The sequence below is a fragment of the Filicampus tigris genome, chromosome 16 (assembly GCF_054856515.1).
Source record: "Filicampus tigris isolate MCC_2025a chromosome 16, RoL_Ftig_1.0, whole genome shotgun sequence".
Taxonomy (NCBI): Eukaryota; Metazoa; Chordata; class Actinopteri; order Syngnathiformes; family Syngnathidae; genus Filicampus; species Filicampus tigris.
Genome location: NC_141232.1, coordinates 15,633,205 through 15,651,495, shown reverse-complemented (window position 1 = coordinate 15,651,495; position 18,291 = coordinate 15,633,205). Strand labels below are relative to the sequence as shown.

General features: G+C 42.0%; 1 protein-coding gene across 2 annotated transcripts; it reads left to right on the top strand.

Moving 5' to 3' along the window:
* The first annotated feature begins 106 nt into the window (after nucleotides 1–106).
* LOC147134957 (putative ATP-dependent RNA helicase DDX17) lies at nucleotides 107–15,611 on the top strand. Of its 2 annotated transcripts, XM_086056277.1 has the most exons (14): nucleotides 107–696; nucleotides 857–1,016; nucleotides 1,122–1,218; nucleotides 2,050–2,183; nucleotides 4,627–4,692; nucleotides 5,757–5,898; nucleotides 6,133–6,293; nucleotides 6,417–6,589; nucleotides 6,663–6,773; nucleotides 6,859–6,920; nucleotides 8,591–8,650; nucleotides 12,212–12,445; nucleotides 14,289–14,446; nucleotides 14,548–14,783. In XM_086056277.1, the coding sequence occupies exons 1-14, from the start codon at nucleotides 647–649 to the stop codon at nucleotides 14,626–14,628; spliced, it is 1,689 nt and encodes a 562-aa protein (XP_085912403.1). In that variant the 5' UTR covers nucleotides 107–646; the 3' UTR covers nucleotides 14,629–14,783. The 2 variants fall into 2 exon arrangements, with proteins under 2 accessions (XP_085912403.1, XP_085912402.1); XM_086056276.1 differs by having other exon boundaries at nucleotides 138–696; nucleotides 14,289–15,611.
* Nucleotides 15,612–18,291: the final 2,680 nt, after the last annotated feature.

Here is an 18,291-nt window from a genome sequence, read left to right as displayed (position 1 = left end):
CGATACTGTTAAGTCATCATGAAAAACTATAGTAACACGTAGTTCTATAGTTTGTGAAATACAATCTGGATTGCATTGCAGGGTGACACAACCATGAATTTCTTTATTCCTCCGCGAATCAAGACAATTTTGTGACGAAATGGTGACAAATGTAAATGGTATCTTTATGATTACTTGTTACTTTTAAAAACTTAAACTCAAATGTGTTGCTTTTAGGTCGTTTAAAAAAAACGCCGCAAACAAAAAACACAGTTACGTCGAGAATAATAAATTTGTCAATCTTATTCTGGGGGCGTGCCCAGTCAGCATTCAGCCAATCAACGGGGCCTCAGCTCCCAGTCGAATTGCTAAGCTAACAACATAGCCGTTATCCTCAATTGAACTGCGGTTCGAACGTATTTAGTATTAGCAAAGATACGCAATTTAGTGCTTTTGTTGTTTTCCTAAACTAGGACTTTGTAAGATCGTCACAGTTCAACACAACTGGTATTACACGTTGAGCATCTTTTGCTCGAACTAATAGGCGCGTCGCAGTGTAGCTTTTTCAGAATTCCTGAAAAGGGCAACTCGGGAAAAGCTAACGAAATTTAACAAATACCAGACAACCTCTTTATACCCCCGCTCCCTAAGGTACCAAGTCTTCAAAATGAGAGGTTCTTACGGAGACCGAGATCGAGACCGCGGTCGTGACAGGGGGTGAGAATTTCCTGTAAAATCCATGCTATCCTGAAAGCTAACTGCTGTTTTTGCTTATGTACATTCTTATGTACGTTTGAGGCTAGCGCTACGAAAAGAACTAATTTTGATTTTATAGCCTAGTATGCATCCATAACGCGGTATTGTCATCATGTTACAGAAGCCCTCGTTTCGGGTCCAGCAGAAGCAACTCATCATCGATTAAAAAATTCGGCAATCCTGGCGACCGTTTACGGAAGAAAAGATGGGATCTGGATGAACTCCCCAAATTCGAGAAGAACTTTTATAGCGAGCATCCGGAAGTACAGCGAATGGGTCAGGTATGTTTTCTTTTCATTCATTCTGTTAACTTATGATGCTGCAATTTGGGGTTGAGCGACAGCACCACCATTTGGATTCTCACACTATTATTTCCTCCCCCATAGTGTGACATTGAGGAGTACAGAACAAAGAAAGAAATAACTATTCGAGGTTCAGGCTGCCCAAAGCCGGTCACCGGATTCCATCAAGCAAAGTTTCCTCGTAAGCATCTGCAAACATGATCTAGAGGTGGCAAAATATTCACACCCTGTACTTATGTAGGGTAGACCCAGCCAGGTACCCATGTTAAAAAAATAATAATAGAGGCGGGACTTTTTTTTAAAAGGAGACTGATTCAGTTTAAGGTAAGAGTATTAAAGATGAAGTCACCCCCAACATTTTTTTAAAGAATTTGTTCTCTGCAGGGCCACTATTTGAAACAGGGCGTTCTGATTAATATTATATTTGTGGAATATGAGTTAAGCAGCAAAATCCACCCGTTTTTGTTCATCTCAGAGAGCGGCCAGTTTGCCACTTTCTGTCGACTGAAAATGACATCACAGTTGCTCAGGTAACAACCAATTACAGTTCACCTGTTTTCTGAAGCTAAGCCATGATTGGTCGTTATCTGAGCCCTGAGCAACTGTGATGCCATTTTCAGTCGACAGAAGTGACAAAATTGCGCCCCCTGAGATCGCTAAAAACCGGTGGATTTGGCTGCTTAACTCATATTCCACAAACGCAATATTAATCAGCAGAGGTGGGAATTTTACTAAAAATTGACTGTCCGTTATTTATCATGTGTGTGCAGCGCGGGTACCCTTCCGTTGTCCATCATTCGCCTTTTTTTTCCAGGGGGAGTTAATATTACCCGTCTGTAGACCAGTCTGCCTCTAATTTTAAACGGCCAGCCGTCTGCGAGACCGACTAAACTTTCACTAGCTTCCCACCATTGCCATGACCTACTTTACCACAACAAAATACACAAAACAAATTAATTTGTCTTTGCCTCTTCTCTACTTAATACATGTGGTTAATTTCCTTTCCATTTAGAATATGTAATGGATGTCTTAATGCAGCAAAATTTCAAGGAGCCAACAGCCATTCAGGCTCAAGGATTCCCGCTAGCCCTCAGTGGGAGAGACATGGTGGGAATTGCACAGACTGGCTCAGGGAAGACTCTGTCGGTAAGAGGCATCTTTTATTTTACGAAGATCACTTGGTACATTGGTATATTCCTATGTTTATGTTATGTTTATTTACTTACCGGTACTGGTCACAACATTAGGTCACAAAACCTTCTAATGAGTTCAGTATCACAGATGCACCCAAAATTGCTTTGTTTTTAATTTTTTTAACTGTGCTTGTGGAGCAGCAGAGCAGGGTTAAGTAGTGGTTAGCACATCTGCCTCACAATTACGAAGTTCTGGGTTCGGCTCAGGCTCTTTGGTGTGGAGTTTGCGTGTTCTCCCCATGCTTGTCTGGGTTTTCCTTAGGTACTATGGCTTCCTTCCATATCCTAAAAACATGCATGTGAAGTTAATTTAAGACTCTAAATTGTCCATAGGTATGATTGTGAGTGTGAATGGTTGTTTGTCTATAAGAACCATGCAATAGTCTGGCCAACAGTCCAGGATATAGCCAGTCTCTCACCCGAAGTCAGCTGGGATAGGCTCCAACTCACCTCCGTGACCTTCTCCAATACACGTGAATGAATGGACCAAAAAAAAGAATGGGTTAATTGTAGGGATGTCATGGTATCCAAATGTCACGATACGATAACGTCACGATATGAACCTCACGATACGATAATTATCACAATATTGTGGGGAGGTTGGTGGTATATAAAAAGCCCACAATGCTGTATAAAAGCTCACGATATTGTTAAAAAAAAAAAAAGGGAGCTCATATTAAAAAATAAAACACAATATTCTGTTTTTGTACATAACAGCATTCTCAAATAGGCTTGACCAGTCATGCACTCCTATTGGCGATTGGGTTTTAAACATAGGTGGCAGCAATTTTAATATCGCAATATCACGATGTTGTGACATCCCTAGTTAATTGCATTTGTAGTTTGCAATGTAATACAACTGCAATGTGTCATACTACATATTAGGGGTGGGCGATTATATATAGTCATCGATATCATCGTCAATCTTGCTTTCACGATGTGTAATTTAACATTATCGAGTATTAATACTGCCTCGAAAAGCGAGTCAGCCGACGGACGCAAAGTATAAGGAAATGCTGAAAATCAGTGTACATTGACGGCAGAGGAGGAGGAAGTGATAATCATTCACCGAATCAGCAGGCAGGACCCGGTCACGTGACTCTGTCCGCACTGCAGCCAAGCTGTTTCAAATATGGAGGCGTGTCATGTGCCAAAATGGTCACCGTGAAGAGCAATTCTGTTGCACCACAAGCCATATGGATTGCGTCCGCGCAAGCATGCTAAACAAAAGCTTAAACACACACACTCAGAAAACAGTTGCCGAGTTGAACCAACAAATATAAAAGCACGCACTCACGCACATACACACTCAGTACTTTAGCGAGCAAGTCAAACGTGACAGCCTGGATGATCGGTTAGCATTCAGTTTACACGCTTGTAGTCCGCATCATTCATAACTAGCCTGTTTTCCCAAGGCATCTTGCACAAACTACGACAGCTTATTAGTGTGACGCCAGGATACACCCAAACATGAATAAAGCCACGAGTCTACATATCACAGCGATGAATGAGTGGGAAAATGCAATTTTCGCTAAATTGCAGTTTTGTTAATCAAATTTATTCTGAATACGGTGGCCAATGTATGAGAATGGGTGTTTTTATGACGACATCTTTTTTTTTTTTCTCTCTCTCTTGCTGGGTGACACTTCAGTCACACGTCATATATCAAATAAATTTTTTCCCATTCTGATTACTGTAGTTAACACCTTTTTCTCATTCTGATTGCTCTAGTAGTTGGCAGTGGTACATCAGTACTTACTGCAGCACAAAATGTCATATCATTATGGAATAACAGCAGAGACATGTAAATGACATAAACATTCCCCAAAAGCAATGCAAGTCTATACATAATTTTGTTACATAATACATAATTTGTTCTTCGTTGTTAAATATTGCCGTAGAATATCATTATGTTTTGCAGAAGCTGTTGTATTTAGCAATTTAAAAGAGTTTGTTGTTCACAAACGCTGTCTATCCACAATTGGTCTTTTGAAGCAAGTGCAGATTTAAAATATTTTTTGTAGAATATCGTCAAAGTATCGTTATCGAGTTTTTTGAAAAAAATATCCAGATTTGTTTTTTTTTGTCCATATCGCCCACCCCTACTACATATCCATTTCTCTTTTCTCCTCTCATGTAGTTTAAAAAAAAATGGCAAACCAAAATATCAGAATGGCCTCTCAGTATGATGCAGTGCACTTCCACACCACTGCCTACAGCAATCACAATACTAAAACTATTGTTCAATTCAAGAAAGAACTGTAATTCTTGTTTCGGATCACATTAGATTGTGCAGGAATGCTCAACGAATGCAGATTAGATTTACACAAGTCATCTCTGTCATTAATTTGATACTGTTAATATAATCGATTCTTTTCCCTTTTGTCGGTCCACAGTATCTGCTGCCAGCAATTGTGCACATCAACCATCAGCCCTATCTGGAGCGTGGAGATGGACCCATTGTATGTAAAGAGAAACAGAATATACTTATTACGGAGAGTTATGTGCTGCGTATTTATAACTCAATTTTATAGTGGGTCTGTATGGCAGTGATTCCCAACCACTGACAAATCATCAAGTGTGCCACAGGAAATTAACCAAGTACACATAATTCACATGAAAATGACGCTGGTCAACAGCAAATTTGAATCAGAGATGGCGTTTTGTGCCCCTAAATGTATGTTTGATGCTGTTTTCAAAAATGTCTTTATTTTGTTTATAGCACATCAGGTTTTTCAGATATTTTCATTTGTTTTAAGTTTGACTTATAAAAGCTTGCGCAGTATGTATTTTACCATGCATTCATTCCATTTTCAAAAAAAAATCTCCCTGTTGTTGAACCTAACCTGTAATTTATAAATATTACAAAATATATGACTATTTTACTTATTATTATTATTTATTATTATTATTATGATTATGCTTGCATTGCTAGATAAAAAACTAGGGCAGATAATCGTAATTAGCACAAAAAAATGTACCTTGAAAAGTTGACTTGCATCTGTGATTTAAAAAAAAAAAAAGATAATAATAATTAAAAAATAGATTAAAAATAAAAGTACAAGTTAGTTGACTGGTATTGTTGTTGTTATCCTTTCGGCTTTTCCCCTCAGGGGTCGCCACAGCGAATCAAGTGCACGTTACTGGTTGGTTCATATTATTTGTGGCAAGTAATGTTCATCTATATCTGCTGTAACATTTTAAATGCTCTTCCACTAGATGGCGCAATGCACAATTACCTGTGCAATGTGTTACCATTCATACAACAGAATGTGTTCAGCATGCCAATGTTTCAAAATGAGTAAGCACAATTGTCTTTAAATGGAGGCCCGATTATCAAGTATATATATATATATATATATATTAAGTATATATGCCTTTCGTGACAATCTTGTTTGATGTGTGCTGTGCAGTGACATTTTTATTTAAATGTGAGGAAAAGCGGATTGGATAATGGATGGATGTAAACTATGTGCTTTGGTTAGGTTGAGAAAACAAACACTGGCATTATTTTTGTACTCTCCAGTGCTTGGTCCTGGCCCCCACAAGAGAACTGGCACAGCAGGTCCAGCAGGTGGCGTACGAGTATGGGAAATCGTCTCGCATTAAAACCACTTGTGTGTACGGAGGTGCTCCCAAAGGGCCCCAGATCCGAGACCTGGAGAGAGGTATGCACTATCTACCCTTGAATATTGTTGTACTGTTTAGGGAAATCTACCTTCTGCAGGTATTAGTTTAAATTGGTGAAGGGAACTTGCAAAGAAAAGCTGTATTCTCATTGAATGTTTTTTCTTTTTTCCAGAGAAAGGGCCATATCTGAATTTATAGCCTTGAACATTTCTAAATTCACTTGTACCTCTCTTTTTTCTGTAGTCTTTTATTTCTTTGTTTCCCCCTCCCAGGGGTTGAGATCTGCATCGCCACTCCGGGTCGTCTGATTGACTTTCTTGAGGCAGGCAAGACCAACCTGCGGCGTTGCACATATTTAGTTCTGGATGAAGCTGACCGCATGCTGGACATGGGATTTGAGCCCCAGATTCGCAAAATTGTGGACCAGATCAGGGTAACGCCAGTAATAAACAGTCCACAAATGGCAAAGATGGCTATGTCTTGATGATTGAAGTTTTAAAAGGCACTCAAATAAAATTTTGAGCTTTATAACATGAAACTTTATTTGCATGTCCAGCCGGATAGACAGACGTTGATGTGGAGCGCCACCTGGCCAAAAGAGGTGCGTCAACTAGCTGAAGACTTCCTTAAAGACTACGTGCAGATCAATGTTGGCGCACTTGAGCTCAGTGCGAACCACAACATCCTTCAGATAGTTGACGTGTGCATGGATAGTGAAAAGGACAACAAGTAAGATGCTGCTTACATTTGCAGACCTGTTTGCATGTTATTCTTTATCACATTTTTTTTTTTTCAATTTCAGATTGATACAGTTGATGGAAGAGATTATGGCTGAGAAAGAGAACAAGACTATCATCTTTGTTGAGACCAAGAAGCGATGTGATGACCTCACACGTAGGATGAGACGTGATGGGTGAGCTGAGGGCCTTGCTTTTAGAGTCTGAGGAACAATGAGTGACGTGACAGAGCTGTCTATTGACTTTGCTTTGTTTTCATAGGTGGCCAGCGATGTGCATTCATGGTGACAAGAGCCAGCCAGAGAGAGACTGGGTGTTGACAGGTACAACAAACACACAGCCACAATACAGTGAACTACCTTTTATGGTGGAGGCTGTTCTGCACCCACCCAAAAGTGGAAATACTCAAATCCATATTAAAAAAAAAAAAAAGTTGGACGGTGTCTGATTGGTTGGTGAATGTTGGTGGACAGCCATTTTCAGGTCTCTCCAGAGATGCTCAATCGGGTTTAGGTGAGGGCTCTGGCTGGGCCAGTCAAGAACGGTCACAGAGTTGTTCTGAAGCCACTCCCTTGTTATTTTATCTGTGTGATCCGGGTCGTTGCCCTGTTGAAAGGTGAACGTTCGTCCCTGTCTGAGGTCCTGAGCACTCTGGAAGAGGTTTTCCTCCGGGATATCTCCGACCTTGGCCGCATTTATCTTTCCTCCAATTGCAACCAGTCGTCCTGTCCCTGCAGCTGGAAAACAACCCACAACATGATGCTCCCACCAGCATGTTTCACTGTAGGGGTTGTATTGGGCAGGTGATGAGCACTGCCTGGGTTTCTCCACACATACCGCTTAGAATTAACACCAAAAGGTTCAAGCTCAGTCTCGTTAGACCAGAGAATCTTATTTCTCATAGTCTGGAAGTCCTTCATGTGTTTTTTGGCAAGCTCTATGCGGGCGAGGCTTCCGTCGGGCCACTCTGCCAGAAAGCCCTTACTGGTGGAGGGCTGCAGTGATAGCTGACTTTGTGGAACTTTCTCCCATCTCTATACTGCATCTCTGAAGCTCAGCCACAGTAATCTGTGGGTTCTTCTTTACCTCTCTCACCATGGCTCTTCTCCCACGATGCTCAGTTTAGCTGGACGGCCAGGTGTAGGAAGAGTTGTGGTCATCCCAAACTTCTTCCATTTGAGGATGATGGAGGCCACTGTGCTCTTCGGAACCTTGAGTGCTGCAGAAATTCTTTTGTAACCTTGGCCAGATCTGTGCCTTGCCACAATTCTGTGTCTGATCTCCTTGGGCAGTTCCTTTGACCTCAGCCTCATTTGCTCTGACATGCACTGTGAGCTCTAAGGTCTTATATCGACCTCAAGTCCAATCAGTTTAATTAAACACAGCTGGACTCCATTAAAGGGGCAGAACCATCTCAAGGAAGATCAGAAGAAATGGACAGCATGTGAATTAAATATGACGTTTTTTTGCAAAGGGTGTAAATACTTACGACCATATGATATTTCAGTTTTTCTTTTTTCATAAATTTGCAAAAATGTCTATTTTAGATTTTTCTTCTGTCAAGATGGGGTGCTGACTGTACATTGATGAGAAATAAAATGAACTTTTTTGATTTTGGCAAACGGCTGCAATGACACAAAGTGAAAAATTTCAAGGGGTCTGAATACTTTCTGTACATGCAGATTCAGTATGCTGGCGACTTCGGACAATTGGGCCAGTGTGACTTATTCAGCAATTGTATTGTAAATGTATTGCTGTCATGAGGCTCGTTAGTTACAAAAAATGAAAAATAAAATCTGTGTCCGTGTCACGTTTAAAGTCGCGTGGTTAAAATTAAAAGCCTGGGGAAAAAAGTAGCAGCTTGTAGTCAGCATTACAGTAACTCTTTTATTGGATGTCACTGCAATATGCAGATGTACCTAATGTTAAGTATGCTCTGTATACACTACCGAGTTTAGTCTCGACCCTAAATCCTCTTTTCTTTGTGTTTTAGAGTTCCGCAGTGGCAAAGCTCCAATCCTCATCGCTACTGACGTGGCTTCCCGTGGTTTGGGTATGTCCTGAGTGTTTAAATGTGACTCGCAGTATACACAAATATTTGATTTGCATAGGTAAGAGTAAGGCACTAGCACATAGAGCTCTCTTCTTTGATAAACAAATGATGCTTTGCTTCTCAGATCAGTGTGGATCTATGAAGCAAATCATGTTTATAGTGAAGACCTTTAAAGATGATTGTAAGGTATCTGTGTAAGAGGTGAGGCTAGTCATGCAGATCAACCTTTAACCTAATTCTATGTTCATTTGTTTTCTTTTCATTTTCTTTTCTTTGTTTGTTTCCAAGTCTCTCTTCTGCCAACTAGAAGTACACAGGCCCTCGGGAGCCTGCAGCCGGACCTAGGCATGACTAATCGAAAGCCGACTTTTGGGAGAGAGACGGCCTGATTAATCAGTCCCGCACAGCCATCTCCGAGCCCACAAAGCACACGATGCTCTCTCCCCCCGTTGCCAGGACACCGACTGCCTGGCTGACCGGGGAGGGGGCATGGAAGGAGGGGCGAGCATGGGGGGCTGCTGGGCTGTCGGGGTGGGCTCCCCTCAGCCACGCCATCGTCCAAGTGGCGCACCACACTGATTCGGGGAGCCACACCCGTCAACCAAGCGTATCTGTAACCGAACAATCAGCTCTCAATTGGTGCCACTGATACTAAGAGACACTGTGGTGCGTCACGGGAAGAGCGACTCATCCACCGGGAGCTGAGGGTGGATCGGAGCCAGAGTCGCCCGTGGACGGCTGTGCTGCAGGCTTGCGCGCCCCCCAACGATTCAGCCCCTGACACCCCCCCAGGCCCCCCACCACCACCACACACACCACCACTGGCTGTGGCGGCCGGCCTCTCCCTCTGCGGACGTCATGTCTGGTCCTGGCTGGCAGGAGTCCTGGCCTGGAGGAGTCACCTCTCTGTAATTGTTCGTCCCCCTTCCTTCCTTCCTCTCCCCCTAATTCTTCTTCCACACATCACTTCAACTTCTTGTCTTCGTCCACTCTTTTTCTTCTACCTGTTTAGTGTCTTATTTGCTTTCATTCATTTTCAGACCCTAACTTTAGCCCTAACCCTAACACCATTTGTGTTGTCATAGCAAAGTGAAATGACATCTTCTGGTTCCGCCTCCTTAGCCAATCACAGCTGGCCTTCATAGGACTAGTCAGAGATCCCATTGAAAACAGGAGCATTCACTCTCACACATATACGGTCAATGCAGTCCTCTCTAAGAAACCCTCGCGAACAAACACACGCGAGACAGGCGGGGCGTGTTTCTGTCAATTGTCAGTAAAAAGGGGCGTTCGTCAGTGACAGACTGAGAGGTTCGTTGGTACTTGACCCGGTTAGTGATGATTACTCTGATGGCCGAAAATCCACTTCCATGCGTCCGTCTTTTTTTTTTTTTTTCAAACTTTACTGTCAATCGTCAGCAAAACGGGCGTCCGTCAGTCTGACAGAATGCCCACCGCTGGTGCAGGGATGGCAAACTTGTTTTCATCGTGAGCCACATCGTAGTTATGGTTACCGTCAAGGGCCGGTTATTACAGTTCGAGTCAGGAAACCAAATGCCAATCAGGTTACTTATGCTTTGTGTGAACTTGAACAGATTTAATAACACTAAAGTGCAGCTTCAGTAGTTTGTCTTCATTTTAAGAAATGAAGAATGCTCACAAGTGCAACAGTAACATTATGAACAAGCTTCAATTATGCTGTTAAAACACAAAAAATGCCATTTGTTATGGCTTTGGCTCCATTTGAATAGCCATGGAAAGGCAGTTTTAAATATAGCTGGATGTTGAGTTTGTTTTGTGCGATGTTAGTTTAAGGACTGTTGTAGGCATGCAGCTTGAGTGCAAGGCAGTTGCATTTCTTGTCCCTTACCTGATATACTCTGTGTAGGATCCCTAATAATCATCACATCGTAGTACACTATTGCCCCTGGATTTGGTTATCAGCGTTTTTCACAGCTGGGTTTGAACGGAGACAAGGAAGTGACGTCGAGGGCCGTATCTGTCTTGTTTCTTGGTACTTGGGCTCATGGATATTACACTCAGCGAAAGTAAAATTCGGGACATAGTACGCAAATCAAAGATCCCCAATGCCTTTCCAATCTACCTCACCAACTGCCCGAAATGTCACTGCCTTTTGCCGGCCGTTAACATCGGGCATTGCGCCCCTAGCGATTAGCCAGTAACAAGATTATCCAGTAACAGTAACAGCCAGGCTGGGGCGACATACAAAGGCCAAGTGGTCATGATGTAGGTGTCCGTGTTCTCTCAGTTGTTGGCGGAAGGGCTGTGGCGAACAGTGGGAGGAGGTCTGATCTCCCAGGAGTGGTGAGAGGTTGTGGGGCAGTCTGTCTAGTGATAATTTAATCACTTTATCTCTGATACAGCCTAGGGTAAGTAAGTACCGCCACCACTCTTTCCCTTTTCCCTCTCCTCCAGCCTTCATCGTGGTGCTGCCTCCGATTGGTCTTCCGAGCCCTTTGTCATCTATAATTAGTAACAGACCTCAAATCAGTCCCCCTACAATTGTAATAATTCTTGTCAAAATTGTAATCGATTTAAACAGCTCAACGCCCCCCCCCCCCCCTTCCCCCCAATCTAAATCAATTGTTCCTCTTCCAGGGCAATTGTGTTATTTCTACATTAACCAGGATTGTGCTGAAATTACAAAATCAAAAATTGTGGAGGGGTTTCTCTTACCATTAAGATTTATGAATGTAAATGCATGACTCATAATGAGAACATCCAGGTTTGTCCAGGAGGTGGGTATCTACGAAGTCGTACAGTGTATGCTAATCCAAATGATACGGCTTCAACAGGGGTGTAATGAAAGAAACTGGAATATATATTAGGGATGTCACAAAATCTGCAATATCGGTGATATCGCAATATTAAAATTGCCACAATATATCGGCGTTGTCATGTCACGATATTAATAGCAGCAAATCTTTTTAAAAGTTGTTTTCCATTTGTGCAGTTCCAGCACCCTCTGGTGGTTAGTTTATTAGTGCAGTTTAATTTGATGGTACCTACAGTATGTTTAAGACCCACGCTAATCGTCAATAGGAGCTCATGATTGGCCCGGCCTATTTCTTTGTAAATGCCGTTATGTACAAAATCAGAATAGTTTGATGGTTTTATTTATAGGAACTCCTTTTTTTTAAACAATATCATGAGCTTTTATTCAGTATCATCATATTTATATATCGCCAACCTCCCCACAATATTGTGATAATTATCGTATTGTGAGGTTCATATTGTGATATCGTTTCGTGACATTTGGATATCGTGACATCCCGAATATATGAATGTTTTTATATATGTGTATAATATATTTGTCATAGTCCTCAATCGTGGTAAGTGTTGTCACATACTATTTGTATACTGTACAAAAATGACAGGTAAGTGCATACTACTAATGTGTGACTCAAAAGCGTGAAACTTGTAATGTTCAATGTAATTATTATTTTGTTCTGACTAGTATTTTTGTTTTCCCCCTTCCCTAACTTCTCCCATCACACTGACCCCATTCAACCCCTTGTTGCTTCCCCGAATGTCCAAAAGACGTGGAGGACGTAAAGTTTGTCATCAACTACGACTACCCCAATTCCTCGGAAGACTACATCCATCGGATTGGACGCACGGCCCGCAGCAACAACAAAGGCACCGCGTACACTTTCTTTACTCCGGGTAACCTCCGCCAGGCTCGTGATCTGATCCGGGTTCTGGAGGAGGCCAGACAGGCCATCAATCCCAAACTGCTGCAGCTGGTGGACACTGGACGAGGGGGAGGCGGAGGTGAGAGATGTTTTCTGCTTTGGGATATTCTGTGGAGGTGCTCAGAATAGGGTTGCTATTTGCTGGCGTGGCTGGTCAACAACTGTCCTGCATTGCAAACTTCCCTTTACCTGCCTGCTTGTAGAACAACTCATTTGTGGCCTATAGAATAAATAAAGGGGGTTTCCGTCTCTGCTTAATCTCTCCATTTTAAAATTGTTCCCATCATTCATCAACCGTCAGCAAAACGGGCGTCCGTCAGAGACAGGTAGACCGACCGGTCCCGTCACATGCCCAGCTTTAGATATTATGATAGTGGGTAGGGAATAAATTATAAATTATCATCACATCAAGAGAAAAAATGTGCAAATAACATTCTACCTTAAAGTGAAACTAATTTGCTCATTCAGAAGAAAGCAAACGCCAACTGAAAGCTAAATGATGGCACACCCTGACAAGTGTTATTTGGATATGATGACAGTGGGTAGGTAGGAAAATAAACGTGTTAAAATTACCATGTGTCACGAAATAAATATTTGGCAGGCCTTTGGGTTTCACCAGTCTTCAAAGACACACACAAACACACTGTTGCACGCCAAATGTTCCCCACAGTCCTATTCCAGCCTGAGGACAGGCACTAATCATATGACAGCCAGAGCTCCATCCATTCTTACCGATCAATAACTTTGACAGATCGACCTGATTTGGCGGCACACATATTTGGCCACCTTCTTTGCAGATACTTTCCAGCTTTGAAGTAAGTTTAATACATTTCTGCGTCAATCTCCAACATTTACCTAGATGCAGGTTGGAATGGGTGGAGCAAAGTGTCATGTGATCGAAGAGCCTGCTAGAAATAACGGGGAAATTTTTTAAGATGGTGGTGAGGCCAGCCACGTAATGTAGGCTATGGTTTAAAATAGGGGTGGAAAAACTACGGTGTTGGTCTTTTCAATTGGTACAGAATTCACGTTTGATGCGAATGATTGGTTAATTGCAATAATTTGACTTTGACTTGTAATGACAGCATTTCAACACCGGTCAATTGATTTTGCGGAGCTCGAGCCACTTCCTGTTCACTCTTCTACTGCAAAGAGCCTATTTGCAGCATTGTCAAGCAGAAGAAAAGTCGATATTGAGTGCCCGGTATTTAGTAACGCTTTGCACCGACCTCAATACTTTTTTTTTTTTTTGGGATTAGGGCCAATTTTCCACCAAGCATTCAATTACGCCAACAATCTGTCACCGTAATAAAGTACGGTGAAATATGCTGAAAGGAATAAAGGACAGGGTCTTCTCATGAAATGTGACAATCTTTGCGGGTTTCAAACGTCTTTAAAGCATCTGTGTTCCCTACGTAGAAATTGGACATCATTCTACTGAAAGGAATGTCCCTTCTTTTTGAGATGCAAATGCACTGCTGACTGAACCCGAATGAACTGCTCACTTATGTTGTGACATGCGCGTGTTCAACGGTTGCTTGGTCTCTCCAATGTAGGACTCCCCACTACACTACTCAACATTGCTGAGGTTGCTTCTCAGGATTTTGTACTAGGAGTGAACCCGTTTTTATCTGAGGGCATTGGTGGGTTTGAAATGCATCGGAATGAAATTCCTCAAGTCAAATGAATTTCACCTGTAAAGGTTATAGTGTGGTTTGGGTTCAACCAGAAATTCCACTCTAACAATGTAGTACTCCACTTTTTTTGTGTGTAGCATATAAATGAATGGATGGACCTTCAGTTGCTATAAAAGAATCGTTTCAGATCAACCGTTTTTTACAGTATAACACTGGTCAGAAATATGGAATTTTTCGTGGGGGGGGGATCACCATAATAACAGCAATATTCCTTCCTTCTCTGAGGTGGCCGCCCCCGTTTCCGAGGCAGCTCCTCTTCCAACAATCCCAATCTGATGTACCAAGACGAGTGTGACCGGCGAATGCGCTCAGTTGGGGGAGGCGGCAACAGCAGCAGCAGTGCCAAAGATGGCCGCGGTAGCAGCAGTAGCAGCAGCCGTGACGCACGTGATGGCCGCGATTCCCGTGACGCCCGTGACAGTCGAGGCTCGAGCAGCCGGGATGGGGACCGCCTCTCCTCCTCATCTTCTTCCTCGTCTTACAGGGATCGCAACAGCAGGAATGGAGGGCGCAGCTCTGGCTCTGGCTCCAGTTCCAGCTCCAGCTCATACCAGAAGGGCAGTAGTAACAGCAGCAGTAGTAGTACGAGCCAGTACAGCGTTCCCAGGGGTGGCTCCTCCGCAGTGGGAGGCGAAGTGGGGCCAGTCCCACCGCCTTCGTCAGGCCCCCAGCCTCTAATGGCCCAGCAGTTCAACCCCCCCGAGCCCGTGGTGGGCCTGATGGGGCACTCTCCCTTCCAGTTTACTCAACCTCCACCACCCCCACCTCCTCCTGGTAGGAAGTAAAGCACACCCACTCACACAAGATCATGAGCCAGCCATGCCTGCTGATTTATTAGGTACAAGAAGATAGACGTCTGCACTGCAAAACTGGATCTTCTGTTATTCCCTGAAAAACGTATCTATTCACAATAACAGTAGTGCTTTCTGGTTGCATCTTGGTACCAAGGAGACAATTTGAAGGGAGTTGAGGAGCTTCATTTCGACAAAAGTAATAATTTCCCACCATCTTATGGGGGTGCATTATTTACTCATAGATTTTCGCTGTCGGCGCGAGGTTACACTGCATTGGTTGCAGCTGTACCTAATTAATTAGAAAGTATATTTTGTACAAATATACATGGACTAAGCATTGTACTGTTCTTACATGTCATTTGGCTGTATTTAAACTGTAGTAGTGAGTAGTTTTTGATTGAAACCTTTGAACGTGTTTGTTCCAAAATGTTTTTCTGTGATAGTGAATACAAGGTAGGTGCAGACTGCATTGTAGGAATTTAGTTTAGTTTGTTAGAAACTTCATTAATAAAAATAAAGAAAATCACGGAAGCATTGGAACGTGAATATATCTTTTGTGCATCTTAAATCATAGTTTCATGGTTTCCTAAAGATTATTCATTTAGCATGTTAAGAGTTTTTTTTTAATGACTTTGACCACTTTGTGTTGTTGTTTTTTTAATCTCTCAGAAGTTTCATTAATTGCCTCTGTGGTCAAACCTTTGTAGCTGTGATGTTTAATTTTTGACACTGATTAAAGCATTTATTGGTGTCACTCTGTGTGCAAATCATTTTATCATAGAAAGTAAATGCTTTATATGCTATTGTGCAGAGTGTCAACGTTTAACAACATATATAGGGCCTATTGCCTAACAGGGCTGCACAATATATTGAAAAATATCAATATCGCAATAATGACCTTAGCAATATGCGTATCGCAAAGACATGCGATCATTTTCTTATGGAATTGTATGCTTTGATCTGAATTTGACCAGTCTGATGCAAACTTAAATGCGCATCACCAACCGATAGTTGGACATTTTCTAGGGGAATTACAATGAATTAGGTAAGAACACACTGAGCTTGCTTATTTTGCAGCATGAAAAAAAGACTTCTTTCATTAGATGATCAAAATGTAATTTCTTTATGTACATGTTAAATATCGTAATATCGATATCGCTCTAGTCAACATCCACATCGCATGTTTTTCCAATATCATGCAGCCCTAGTGCCTAAACTTGCTCTTTTGTTTGAAGAACTCAAAGACAACAAATGCCAAATGAATGATCAATGGTAGCTAAATGCTGGCACACCCTGATGAGTGTTACCGGTATTTGGATCTTGTTAGAGCTGGGCATTTACATAAAAATGGAGCATTTGTTATTCGTCATCCATCTGCAGCGTAGGTACTCTTCTGTTGGATGATATTTGAACAGAAATAGTGACTCACTGCGCTTTGGAAAGCTGTTAACAGCCTGGCCCCTCATTCAAATCTGCCCCCCAAGCAACAACAACTCACTAATTTCCTCCCTTAGCTCGCCGCGGCCATCGAGGTCTCGCCGCGAAAAATAGACTAATGACAGACTGAGACTGACGAATGGCGGAATAAATAAAGGGGGTTTCCGTCTATGCTTAATCTCTCTATTTTAAAATTGTTCCCATCATTCATCAACCGTTAGCAAAACGGGCGTCCGTCAGTGACAGATAGACCGACCGGTCCGTCACATGCCCATCTTTAGATATTATGATAGTGGGTAGGGAATAAATTATAAATTATCATTACATCAAGAGAAAAAATGTGCAAATAACATTTTACCTTAAAATGAAACTAATTTGCTCATTCCGAAGAAAGCAAATGCCGACTGAAAGCTAAATGATGGCACACCCTGACAAGTGTTATTTGGATATGATGACAGTGGGTAGGTAGGAAAACAAACATGTTAAAATTACCATGCGTCAAGAAAAAAATATTTGGCAGGCCTTTGGGTTTCATCAGTCTTCAAAGACACACACAAACACACTGTTACACGCCAAATGTTCCCCACAGTCCTCTTCCAGCCTGAGGACAGGCACTAATCATATGACAGCCAGAGCTACATCCATTCTTACCGATCAATAACTTTGACAGATTGACCTGATTTGGCGGCACAGATATTTGGTCACCTTCTTTGCAGATACTTTCCAGCTTTGAAGTAAGTTTAATACATGTCTGTGTCAATCTCCAACATTTACCTAGATGCAGGTTGGAATGGGTGGAGCAAAGTGTCATGTGATCGAAGAGCCTGCTAGAATGACGGGGACATTTTATAAGACGGTGGTGAGGCCAGCCACGTAATGTAGGCTATGGTTTAAAATAGGGGTGGAAAAACTACGGTGTTGGTCTTTTCATTTGGTACAGAATTCACGTTTAATGCGAATGATTGATTAATTGCAATCATTTGACTTTGACTTGTAATGACGGCATTTCAACACCAGTCAATTTTCCACCAAGCATTCAATTACGCCAACAATCTGTCACCGTAATAAATTACGGTAAAATATGCTTAAAGGAATAAAGGACAGGGTGAAAGAGGCCAACTCTTAGGAGGAGGTAACTTTCCTACTCGGCATAATTCACCGGGAAGCACTTTGAATCCGCGTTGCAGCCTGACCACGTAGTCAAGCCAGTTGTGAAACCCGTTAACTTCATTCGAGCGAGGGGACTTCATCATCACCACAGGGACTTGCTTTACCATTCTAATGTCCGCTGGTCACGTTTGGGAAAAGTATGCTAACGAATGTGGGAGCTCAAACAGGAGATGATTTGATTTTTGGAGCTACTTCACCTCACTTACAGTTTTCCACTGCGGTCAAGCTATCACGCTTTGGTTTTTCCGTGGTCAAACTATCTTCTCCTAAATGTTTGAGTGCGCGCCTATTCTAAACCTTACGGTAAATGCTTTCCCGCATGTCACAACTGTCTGCACAAAATACAATACTGTACATAATTCATCACTTACATCAAATTTGAACTGCCATAAAAAAACATTCCTCAAACAAGTAGAAAATCATTCCAGTGGATTATTGTTCCTGGAAAGGAATTCTATCATTATGTGAAGTTTGGACTCATATTACTGTACAGTTTTTTTTTTTTTTTTTAATAAAGACAAAGTCTGCACAAAATACAGTACATACAGTACATAAAACATAATTTCCCTCGAGTTTGGGCTGCCATATAAAACATTCCTCCAATAAGTACAAAATCATTCCAGACTTTGCCTCAGATTTTTTTAAAAAACGGTACAGTAATATGAGTCTGAACTTCACATTATGATAATATTCCTCTCCACGAACAATAATCCACTGGCATGATTTTCTACTTATTAGAGGAACGTTTTTTTATGGCAGTTCAAATGTGAGGGTCGTGATGAATTATGTACTATATTTTGTGCACAGTTGTGACGTATGGGAAAGCA